The 11,624-nt window shown below is 41.5% G+C and overlaps 1 protein-coding gene across 1 annotated transcript; it reads right to left on the bottom strand.

Annotated features, from left to right (window-relative positions):
• Positions 1 to 683: 683 nt before the first annotated feature.
• On the bottom strand, positions 684 to 11,102 carry gpr108 (G protein-coupled receptor 108). The gene is made up of 18 exons (XM_083905722.1): positions 10,752 to 11,102; positions 9,063 to 9,182; positions 7,656 to 7,706; positions 7,470 to 7,567; positions 7,315 to 7,385; positions 6,929 to 7,194; positions 6,025 to 6,087; positions 5,821 to 5,922; positions 5,589 to 5,722; positions 4,424 to 4,499; positions 4,243 to 4,316; positions 4,020 to 4,137; positions 3,816 to 3,946; positions 2,992 to 3,035; positions 2,857 to 2,906; positions 2,669 to 2,752; positions 2,457 to 2,578; positions 684 to 1,838 (listed from the first exon to the last, which is right to left on the bottom strand). Exons 1-18 carry the CDS (start codon positions 10,845 to 10,847, stop codon positions 1,751 to 1,753), a joined length of 1,788 nt encoding a protein of 595 aa, XP_083761848.1. The 5' UTR covers positions 10,848 to 11,102; the 3' UTR covers positions 684 to 1,750.
• Between the last annotated feature and the right edge of the window lie 522 nt (positions 11,103 to 11,624).

Genomic DNA, 11,624 nt, shown 5'->3' with positions numbered 1-11,624 from the left:
TTAAGACTTCGGACGCCGGGTCTCGGCTATCAGCTGTTAGCTTAGCGTCAAAACCGGTGAGCTAGCGAGCTCGCGCAGATTTGCTGCAGATTTGCTGCAGGTTTCGTCTCCAAGTTGAATTAAAACGTGCAAAAAAGTGTTGTCTCGAAGCTCCACGGACTTAAAAAAAAATTCTAAAATGAAATTTTAAATTTTGTAAAAAAATTCAAAATTTAAAAATACACGCTAGCAAGCTTAACCGCCGTGCGCTAGGACCTTCTTTTTCATCTGTTTGCTCATGTAACTTAAGTTCAGTAAATGTCAGGCACTTTAAGACTTTTACTCAAGTAATATTAAAAAAAACTGGCACTTTAACTTCCAACAAAAGTCATTTTCTGGTAAGATACTTGTACTTTTACTGTAGTGTCGCTTTCAAATACTGCAAAAATACTGGTAAAAAAAAGCAGAGAGCTGGGTTAGATGAGGCAGAGCAGGACACGTTCACGTGAGACCTTTCCAAAAACACCAGCTTTATTGCGACATTTCACACAAACGCTCCGTAACAGGCACAAAAACCCTTCTTCGGACGCCGAGGCCGAGGGAATCCACGAGGTCTGCAGACACCGTGCAGAAAAGACCGCGCTCTAACCTCCGTAGACTTTCATTTCATTTCCCCCCCCCCCCCCCACCGTCACTACCGTCTTCGCAGCCTCTTACAACAAAAGTGTTACGTGCCTCCTTTCTCTTAAGACTTCTTCGTCTTCCCGCGTAAAGTATTTACAAACGGCCGTCCGCCTTTACCTGCGCGCGTCTGCCTAAAGTTTCATGAACCGGTACGTCGATGATAATTAATAAAACAAGCTTCACATCGAGAGCAAACAAAACAAAAAAAAAAGTAGGTAAAACCAAATATAGAGATAGAAAATAAACAAAACAAAAATTTTTGTTTGGGCCGTTGATCGAAAAACCCCGTTCTTTCCTCGCGAAGGTCCACAGTCACAGAGCGAGTCCGACGTTTTAAAAACCTGCCAAAGCGCTAAATTTACAGCAGCCGCTCCTCAAAAAAACATCGTCAATAATACTGAAACTTAACATTTCAATATGCAACAAGCCGCTCACGTCCATAAATATATATTTCAATGTAAGGAATCAAACGTTTTTTGTGTGGTTTTTTTATATTAAAAAACATGAAGCTTTTTTTTTTTTTTTTTACAGAAACCTGAACACGTCCAGACTGATACCTAATGTTATTATTTTTTAACTGTATACTAATTAGCCTTTGACCTGAGTGCGGGCTATTGTCGACACATTCACACGTCAACACTCTCACTCACGTCACACACGAGAAGGTACCGTTTTATAATAGCCGATATATAAACACACCCAAACAGGAAAAAAGTCTTTCTCTAATAACCGATAATTATCTTTGGAGAGGCGGAAGAGATGGAAACGGTGAAGAGCTGCTCTCCGTTATCTCCGCACATCCAAGTGTTCCAAATTAAGTTGTGTTCCTTTGTTTTTGCGTTGCATAGCCAGAACCGTAGCCGTGCTTCCTTTCTTCGGGAAACATGACCTTTGTGAAACTCTTCTCTTTTGCAGCCACGCAGGAGTTTCAAAAAATGAAAACAAAACAACAAAAAAAAAACACCGACTGCTGTCAACGACGGGGTCAAGAGCCTTGGTCCATGAGCACACACAGCCCCCCCCCCCCTGGTGGCTGGTCAGGGGATGTTTAGTGGGTCCCTCTCTCCGTGAAGACGCAGCGTCCTGCTCACAAGGCCGACTCTTTCTGCCTATCGCGTCCGTTGGACGTCTTCTTCACTTTGGAGATACCTTCCAGGACGCCGGACTCAGTCACTCTGTTCACAGCAGGGGGAAAAAAATGAAAATTTGGAAATTTGAGGAAAAAAATAACATTTTGAAATTTGGAGAAAAAATATAAAATTTTGAGATTTTTTATTTGAAATTTTGAAATTTTTTTTTAAAATTTTGAGGAAAAAAAAGAATTTCTGAGAAAAAAAATTGAGAAATTTTGAGGAAAAAAAATTTAATTTGGAGAATTTTTTTTTTTAATTTTGAGAAAAAAATTAGATTTTTTTTTTTTTAATGACCTTATTTTTTTGAAGGAAATTTTTTTTTTTTTTACAATGAATATAACATTAAATGAATCAGAATACGTATACAATGTATACACTCTATACATTGTTAATGTGGTAAACGACTAAAATATTCAGTTCAGTACTAGTTTCTCGTAAGATTACACTTCCGTGTATTACTCAAAGCATAGTGTGGAGAATTTATCAAATACGCGTTTCGTAACAATACGTACGGCAAAGACTCCGAGATCCTATTTCATGTTACAGCAACGCGAGTAGAGCTCTCATGAACAGAAACCAAACACTATCGACATCAGATTACTACGGACAGGACCTTGATTTAGGGCTCGTTGACTCGATAACTTGGCGGGAGTAACTTACACTTCATCCATCTCCACGTCCTCCTCGTCCTGGGGAAGCTGGAGGTACGGGTTATTGGACGCGGGTCGGAATTTGTAGCCCGTCATCACGAAAAAGACCAGCGTGGAAACCTCCACCAGAAACTGAAGAAACATAAAGAGAATCAGCAAGTCCCGACTATATCGTTTCCTTGTCTTTGACCTTCACAAACAAAAGGAGCGTCATCGTCTTACCTCGTAGCACCACTGCCACTGGAAGGGCATGGTGACTTTGAGCAGAATGGCGATGATCCTTGTGAAGTAGATGTAACACACAATCTGAGAAAGACAAAAAGAAGTGGAAAATATATTTACAAATTTGCATTTGCAGAAAATGTAGGGATAGATGGAAGTTAACTCCTCCTCCTCCTCCTCCTCCTCACCATCACATAATAATGCCGGAAGAGCTTGAGCTTCTCCAGGTTCATGGCAGCTGAAAGAGATGACGTCAGCGGTTAATAAACACATTTCAGGCCGGAGATGAAACTGTGAATCTTAACATCGGGAGAGAGGTTCACCTTTGCCGTCGGTGCTCGAAGCTTCCTGTAGGTGACGGATGGACCTGAGAAGACATGAATCCAAACAATGAATCGTTCAATTATTATAACATCAGTACTTGGACATTCCTTTGTGCAAGTTCATTCACCTAACAGCTAATTTGAATTTATTATATCACAGAAAATGTATATTATATTGTTAAATTTTTTTGTGTATCAACTACGTGCTGGGCACGTTAATGGCGTCAACGCTAACGTATGGCACGTTTCCATGGCGACTGACCGGAAACTCTCAATTTGTTAAAATGAGTCACTTTTCCAGTGTTCTAATGTATTGTGTTTGCTAATGGCGTTCTTTCCATAAATATAACACATTTTGAATTTTTTTTTTGGAAATTTTGAGGAAAAAAAATACAATTTTGAGAAAAAAATAAAATTATGAAATTTAGAGAAAAAAAAATAAAATTTAATTTTGAGGGGAAAATTTAAAATTTTGAGAAAAAAAGAAAATTTAGCAATATCAAGGAATAATTTTTTTTTGGAAATTTTGAGAAAAAAAATGAACATTTTGAAATTATTAGGGAAAAAAATAAATTTTGAAATTTTGAGAAAAAACCTTTTGGAAATTTTGAGGAATTTTTCTTTGAAATAACATTTTTTTTTTTTAAAAAGGTAACATTTTGAAAATTTGAGAGAAAAAAAGTAAAATTTTGAAATTTTGATAGAAAAAAAGTAAACTTTTGTAATATTGAGAGAAAAAAAATAAAATAGATTAGATTAAAAAAGTTAGATGTATAGAGGCCCATTTCCAGTGTTATAACACACACACACACACACACACTGACCAGACAACAGGGAAAAGGATGGCTCCACAGCAGATGAGGTCAACCAGAAAGAGGATCTCCTTCCACAGGTAGTATTCACTGGACCCTTCCTCTGTAGACTCGATGATGATGTAGGCAACGTTAGCCAGAACCTAGAGGAACGACAGCACGTCGGGTCAGTGGGATCAAACGCACACAAAAGTAGCCACTGTCAAGCACACAAACCTGCAAGGGGATGACGATCATGAAGATCTTCTTTTCCTTGTCGGACAGGATGTATTTGACGAAGGCCCAGCCGGTGCCGATCAGCGCCAGGGTGATGAAGAGCAGCGCTCCCTTCAGCCTGGAAACCACAACAACACAAGCTCGAGTTGTTGTCGTTGAAGAAGAAAACGACGACGACGACGAGGATAGTTTCAAATTAAAAAATGCAGAGATGTGTACTCACAGGTGTGTGATGTAATACATGACAGCCCAGCCTTCGATTGGATGACCCTCGGTGTTGATGAAGTGAAAGTTGATCTGAGAGTCACCACAATATATATATATATGTATATTTAGATATATATACACACAACAACTGAGACAGAAGAGAACAGATGTTTGCACACGTGGTGATCGTTACTTACACTGTGGAAGACGAGCGAGATGGCTTTGGTGAAGGCCAGCGCTGCCATGAGCCAGTGGATCTTAAACACGCTGTACCTGTTTAAAAAAAAACATGGTTTTCTGTATCAATACATGTCTTTAACTCGGGTGACTGAGCCGTGAGCGTTTCCACCGTGTGGAGCGGTTCGGTATTGGCTCCGACTATTCCACTATTTGGCACCCTTCTCCTTGAGGAAAATGGTACGGTTGAGTTTGTTAACAGAATAACGACCGGTGTTACTTTATACATACATACATACATACAAAGTCTATTTTCTGGTGCTGGGCACTAGGTTAACGCACGTTATCGCATGTTAGCACACGTTAACACATGACGCGTTTCCATGACGACTGACCAGAAAAAGACGCGCTTGACGTCATGTTTACGTGCCACGGCACCGCAGTCCAGCCACCGTTTACCAGTTAGCTCCTTTTAGCGACGGTTAGCGCACCTACAGTGGAACTGGAGTGGTCTGTTTATTAAACGTAAAGAGCAGCGCTAACAAATAACTAGCATACCTGTGTACTGCGTATGTGTGCCTCTGTTTTTAAAGTTTAGCGTTACTTTAGAGACTCTAAAGTAACAAATCGGGAGTCACGATCTTTTTGAGAAAGAAATTAAAATTTTTGGGAAAAATGTGTTTTTTTTTAATTTTGAGAAAAAAAATTGAGGATAAAAAAGGAGAATTTTTTTTTAAGCGATCTTATTTTTGAAGGAAAACCACTTTTTTAACAATGAAAAAAAATAAAATTTTGAGAAAAAAAATAAAATTTTGAGAAAAAAAATAAAATTTTGAGAAAAAAAATAAAATTTTGAGAAAAAAAATAAAATTTTGAGAAAAAAAATAAAATTTTGAGAAAAAAAAAATATTTTTGAGTTTTTTTTGAAATTTTGAGAAAAAAAATAAAGTTTTGAAATTTTGAGACATTTTTTTTAGAAAAAATTTGGTAGCAGTGCTACAAATAACCAGCGTACCTGTGTACTGCGTATGTGTGCCTCTGTTTTTAAAATTTAGCGTTACTTTAGAGACTCGTTTTAACAAATCGGGGAGTCGCGCAAACATGAGCTCAAATATTCACATTTAAGAAGCTAAAACGATCAGAAATCTTGTTTTAATCGTGGAATAAAAGCTTCAAACCTCGTACCTGTGCTTCATGAGCGTGTACACCCAGACCATGGCGGCGCTGAAGAAGATCCCCGCCATGCAAATGTAAAGACGAGACAGCGGGATTTCTGCTGCCGACAGGTAACCGCCGGGGTTCTTCTCGGTCACCTCCACCTGCAGGTGATATGCATACTGCAGGGTTAGGCACGCTCACACACACACACACACACACGCACACACCTGAGCGTACACAAAGTGATGAGACGACTTACGGTGAGCGAGTAGGGCAGTCTGCGGCCAGGAAGCCTGCCCTGACAGTAGTGGAATTTGAGACTGTACAGACCCTGCGCCTGTGAGCCCACCTGCATGTTGAACTGTGGAGGAGAGAGACGGCGATGACGCACGGATACCGAATGCTTTAAATTCCATAATCCCGTCATGCAAATGTGTGGAATAAGACTGAAATGAGTACGTACGCTGAAGTTGTACGAGCCGTCGACTTTGTCCAAAGCTAGCTTCAGTAGCTTGGTCGTCCCCAGCTGAAAGAAAACACGGATTAGAACGGGGTCTCTGCAGGTTTCAACAAGTCAAATTTAAGACTTTTTTATGACCATAATGAATATAATTTAAGACCCATTTCACATCCATACTGGCAATAAAAGTACAAAAGACATGAAGGAAAATTGGAGCCACAAATCACTGAAATTGCTCCGCTGCTATGCTAAGCTGCAACACGCCGCGCCGCGCGCACAGCACGCTAGCTAGTGGCGCTCGATAAATTGTCCCCGGGGGAACACAGGCGGCCTACTTTAGTTCCGTGTCGTAGTTATGCTAACGCATCAGAGCCGTTTCTTGCTATATGCGGACTACGCAGCTGCATAGGGCCCCGCAGCCACCAGGGGGCGTCCCCAAACTGCAAGCTCAGACTCATATTTTTATATATTATATTTCTGAGAATTAAAAGTACCTGTCTTTATTTGCATGTATTGGATGCATTCATTGCGCATATATTTGCAAAGCATGCAAGTGTTTGCCGGTTAGGAATATCTACCCCGAGTTTGAAAAAAATAGGGGCCCCCAAATAGTATCTCGCATAGGGCCCCCAAACAGCTAGAAACAGCCCTGTATCGCATCCTCAAAAATAGAAAACATTTCGACGCGAGACTGAAGTTTATGCACGTTGTAAATAAAAGTAACGTTAATAGATTTTTTTTAAAAGACCTTTCAAAATTGAATTGAATACCTTTTATGAGATTTTGGGCAAATTTTAGACATTTTAAGGCCTTAAATTATTGGATTTAAGACTTTTTAAGACCCCGCGGATACCCTGTAGAAACCGACTTCACGTTCAGACCGCGCAGACACACAAACGCGACTCACATTGAACTGGTTTTCCTCCATTTTTGTAGCTTCCACCGGCACCATTTCAACCTCTGTCTTCCCATCCTCTGTCTTCCCGTCCCCTGTCTTTTCATCCTCCTCCTTATCATACTCTTGCTTCCCGTCCTCTTTCTTCTCGTCCTCTTTCTTGTCGTCCTCTTTCTTCCCATCCTCCTTTTTGTCCTGCCCTTTGTCCAGCTCACCGCTCGCCTTCTTTGCCTCGTCTACTGGTCCAGGGTCAGCAGCCGCCCTGGTTTTCCTCTGACCTGCAGAGGACACGCATGTAAACGTAAAGCCAAAGTCAGTCGTCGTGATGCTGAACTGTGGCGGAGAAGGCAAGTTTGAACTCTGAATGATTTTTGTGCAATGTGTAAAAACGTTAGAACCTTTAGACTCGTCGGTCTTGGGCTTCGCCGTCAACACGTTGTCTTGTTTCCCCGTGGCTTTCACGGTGACGCTGCACAAAAACACACACATTTAGAGAGTCAAACATGACGTTGGGATGTCACTGAGCGCACAGACAAAGTACAAAGACACACACATTTGGTTGACGGTGTCGATAATAAAAAGAATAGCAGGCTCCTCTTCATTAGTGGTCATCTCTGCTGGCATGAGAGGGCACGTGTCCGTCTCCTCCGTCTGAAGAAGAAAAACAAAACAAGTGTCAAAAAGCCGCGAGTGTTTCACACAACTGTTAAACGTGACTTTTGGATTTGGAGCGACTCACTGGGTAAGAGAGGACACCGTTGACTCGTGACCTGGAGAGGCTGAAGCCAACCTAAAACGGGAGTGCAAGAAGTGCGCGTCAGTCAGACGATTTAAAATCACGTGATTTTCAGTCTTCACACACATCGTTGGTTTTGCTTTTCGTGGCTCGTTTCGCTCGTATACCGTCTGGGTCTCGTAGTTTGAAAACCAGGACAAATGGGCAGTCAAAATAATGCTTTAAATGACAACGCTCGCTGGTGAAAAGTGACAAAATATTTGATCAGATGTGCATTTCGTTTAGACCAGGGGTCTCAAACTCAAATGACCTGGGGGCCAATGCGCATCTATTGTGGTCAAGGGGTCACAATATTGCATCATGATATCGCACGTATACTTAATAATACTTTCTATGATGCAAAATGTGTGTATTAATATAAAAAAAACAGACATTTATTTTAAATAACATCAATAATAGTGTGGTCAACTGTACTTAATCTGTACCAGGAGCTGTTTCAGCCACTGCCATTCGTGGCTCGGGCCCTAACAAGCGTATTATTATTATATGTAATTGAATGTTGTATATGATACTAATGGGATAATTATGACCAAATGTCTTATTATTACTTATTATTATTATTATTACATTATATTCTATAACCTCGCTGGCAGCTGTGCCTCAGCTACACGCTGTGTTTAAAAGAAGGTGAGGTCGTAAGTTTTCATTATAACATGATATTAAGTGGGGGGGGCCGCATGAAATTGATAGGGGGGGCCGCATGTGGGCCCCGGCCCGCCAGTTTGAGACCCCTGGATAAGAAATCGACTGCGTTTTTGGGGCTTAAAAACGCAAAAAAATGAACCCTAACCCTCCAGAGTGGAAATCCTAAAAACGCTCCACTGTCGCATTCTCGTCTAAAGGGTTGAAAACGCAAAAGTGCGCTCTGAGCTGCTCACGCTAGCTATATTGACGTCGGATCCATGTGCAGTACAGACAAACGACAACAAACATGTCGGATTATGATCCATCAGTCGGACGTTCAAGTCGCCTTAGCTGCTCTGATACCCGTCCAGGAGTCATTTCAGCAAATAAAAGCTGAGCGCGCTCCTGGTGTTGTTGTACGGCAGTGCTTCACAGCGCCACCTAGCCACCTGGCATGCATACTACATCAAATTTCACAAACCTTAGCGTCCCCTTGTGCATGCAGATTTCCACCCTAAGACGCTCTTCCGAACGCGAAATAAAAAGTGGGAACGCAACGCCACTTTTGCGGTTCGTGTTCAGATCGTTGTCGTGTAAAGCTAGCCTTACTACTGTACTATTATTATTGAGCGTTTTTAGCTTTTTATGACACTGAAATAACTAACTGCAATAAATAGAATTTAAGTGTTTGTGCAGGGTTTGCGTTCAAATCTTTTAATACGTTACCGGGTGTGCGCTGGCGTTCTGCAGCTCGCTGGGGAGGCGCAGGGAAACCAGCTTCACGTCCAGTGTCCCATTCGCATAGAAGCCAAAGTTATTGAGGTCGACAGAAACACGGGTTTCATTCTGTGAGGAACAGACAAGGGGAGAGTTGAGCACAGAGGTTTCCCCCCCCGACATTCATTCAGCAGATGGTGCACAACTTTCACCGCCACCGTTATGGTGCGGCGCTCGTTTTACTGAACTACTAAAAAACAGGAAGAATGACCAATGTTTTCAGTGACGCTGCCTCCTCAGACAGCAGTGTTGTGCGATGTGGACATACTGAAGTATTTCAACGCAAACATCACTTTTTCACTGTCAAAGAGGAAACACACCACCTGACTCGGGGGGGGGGGAATGTTATGTTGGCATCCTGTAGCACACACACACACCACAGTGACCGCTCAAAGCAAGGCTACACCACATGCACTGGATGAGGATAACGACGATAAGTAATTCTCAAACGTTTCACACCAATAAAATACAGTGGCGTAAACAGGCCTGAGCGAAAGTCAGCGGCAGACTTTGCACATTAGCTTAACCCTTAAAGGTACGCACCAAGAAAAAAAGCAAAGGATTATTTTATTTTATTTACTTATGATAACATATATATACACAGTATTTCCGATACAGGCCTCTACCAAACGGTTGAGACGTCTGTTCATAATAAACCTGGTTTGCATAATTCATAAAGTACAACATTCGGAACAAGTCACATTAATTTAGTGTTAGTGAGTGTCAGCTTGATGCATTTTTTCAATGAGATATAGTGACTTAAAGTGTGCTCGACCAAATGGTTGAGTAGAACCTTAAAGGGTTAAGTGTTAAAGGTGCCATATGTTATAATGTGGCCAAAAACAGTTACTACATTCAAATTCAAAACACCGAGGTCTTTTTAGGTTTCGTTTTCTGACGTAACTGGCAACCCGTGGTTGCTCGGCAGCTGAGACTCTACTGACTGCAGTGATTGGTAGACCGCGGTAGGTGGCGCCACACATGACACCAAAACATGATTTCAAAACACAAACATGATTTGCAAGTCTGCAAAATATTTCATTAATTCAAATATTTTGACTGTACTGTTGTTGCGTCTGTTATATGAACATTATTCCTGAGTCTCTGTGACATATTAGGAGGATTTTATGGCCAGTTGCTTTAGATTTATTACATAATGCACCTTTAATTGTTCATTTTCTACGCACTCAGATCCACTCCTATAGACTGGCATTGGCAGAGAATAACATTTCAGAATAATAAGAGATATTACATTTAATACACTTAGGTGCAGGTGGATAATTATGTTTATTTTAGTCGTTAAATAACCCATTTTTGCATGTTGTTTGAATGTCACCCGGGGCCATCTCCTGCTCCTAAACCTGCAAGGAAACACTGCAGCAGCTGTGGCTATCTCGTGACACCAAACATATGCAGCTCCACGTCGAAAAAATATGCTCCAATATTCGTCTTTACAGAGTTGTTTTTATATCGTAGAACTTTTTTTCTGCACGTTGCTATCTGTCACAACAACAGACGACTGAAGCGCTCCTAGCTCTGGCTAACAACACGACTCCATCCAGCTCCACATTCCGTATGTTAACCTCGCTAGCTAACGCTAACGTCTAGTAAGAGGGGGGGTAAAAAGGCTCGCCTTACCTTCAGCGTTAGCTTGTGTATCCTCGCCCTGCAGCCAGTCAGCAGCAGTAGGAGTAAATATCCAGCTACAACACAGCCTCTCTGTGTCACAGCCATCACCGGACTCTACCTGGCTGCTAACGGTAACTCGATGCTAACGTTAGCAAGCGTCAATCCAGCCAGATGGCTAAAGGGCGAGTTAGCTCGTGAGCTCAACAGCGACGCGAGGTGTTTTTTTTTTATTATTTCTGTTTTTTTCAAATTACTAGCGTAAGGGCTTCTTTAGTCGCGTCGTTTGTTAACGAATTGCCACTGTTAACGCTACGTTTTTGCGATTCTTTTGTGTTTTCATTGCGCAAGCAGGTATCGGCTTTGCTCGTAGGTGGTACGATCCCGCTTCCGGGTGAAAAAAAACCAAGTGTTTTGCGCAGGGTCCGGACAAACACGTCATCCGGTAGCAGGAGCAGCGGGCTAACATCCGTACACGCGGGCCAAGTTACAGTGACTGGGTCATACAAGGGCTATTTACAAAAACATAAGAAATCAGGGGAAATATGAAAAACGGACCACAGTAGTGTTTTTATTGTTTTTTTTAAAAAGTTAAACCGTTGCGTTTTGACTCATCCTTGTGTTATGTGTCCTCGATTTGGTCACATGGTTCACGAGCTTCCGGATAGAGCGTTCATGTGATAAAATCCTCCACGTCATATGAAATTTGTCCCCGGACGTCAAACATGTGAGACACGTAGAGCTTAAGATATGGACTCACTCACTACTTTATTATTAATAACATTTATTTTTTAATCGACTTAACGGACAGTATTTCCAGACACACCGGAAGCGAATTTAGCTGGAAGCTAGTGTGTGCATTATTTATTTTTCTTTATCAAAAAC

This window comes from Microchirus variegatus (assembly GCF_963457635.1).
Source record: "Microchirus variegatus genome assembly, chromosome: 19".
In the NCBI taxonomy this organism is placed as follows: Eukaryota; Metazoa; Chordata; class Actinopteri; order Pleuronectiformes; family Soleidae; genus Microchirus; species Microchirus variegatus.
The sequence above is the reverse complement of the archived record's forward strand: the minus strand, read 5'-3'. Positions and strand labels throughout refer to the sequence as shown.

Excerpts from the sequence above, each read along its gene's own strand:
- gpr108 (XM_083905722.1), bottom strand. The coding sequence starts at position 10,847 with ATGGCTGTGACACAGAGAGGCTGTGTTGTAGCTGGATATTTACTCCTA. Across the intron at positions 7,707-9,062 it reads AGAACGCCAGCGCACACCCG|GTTGGCTTCAGCCTCTCCAG; the intron begins GTAACGTATTAA and ends CTCCCGTTTTAG. Across the intron at positions 2,753-2,856 it reads TCCGGCATTATTATGTGATG|ATTGTGTGTTACATCTACTT; the intron begins GTGAGGAGGAGG and ends TGTCTTTCTCAG.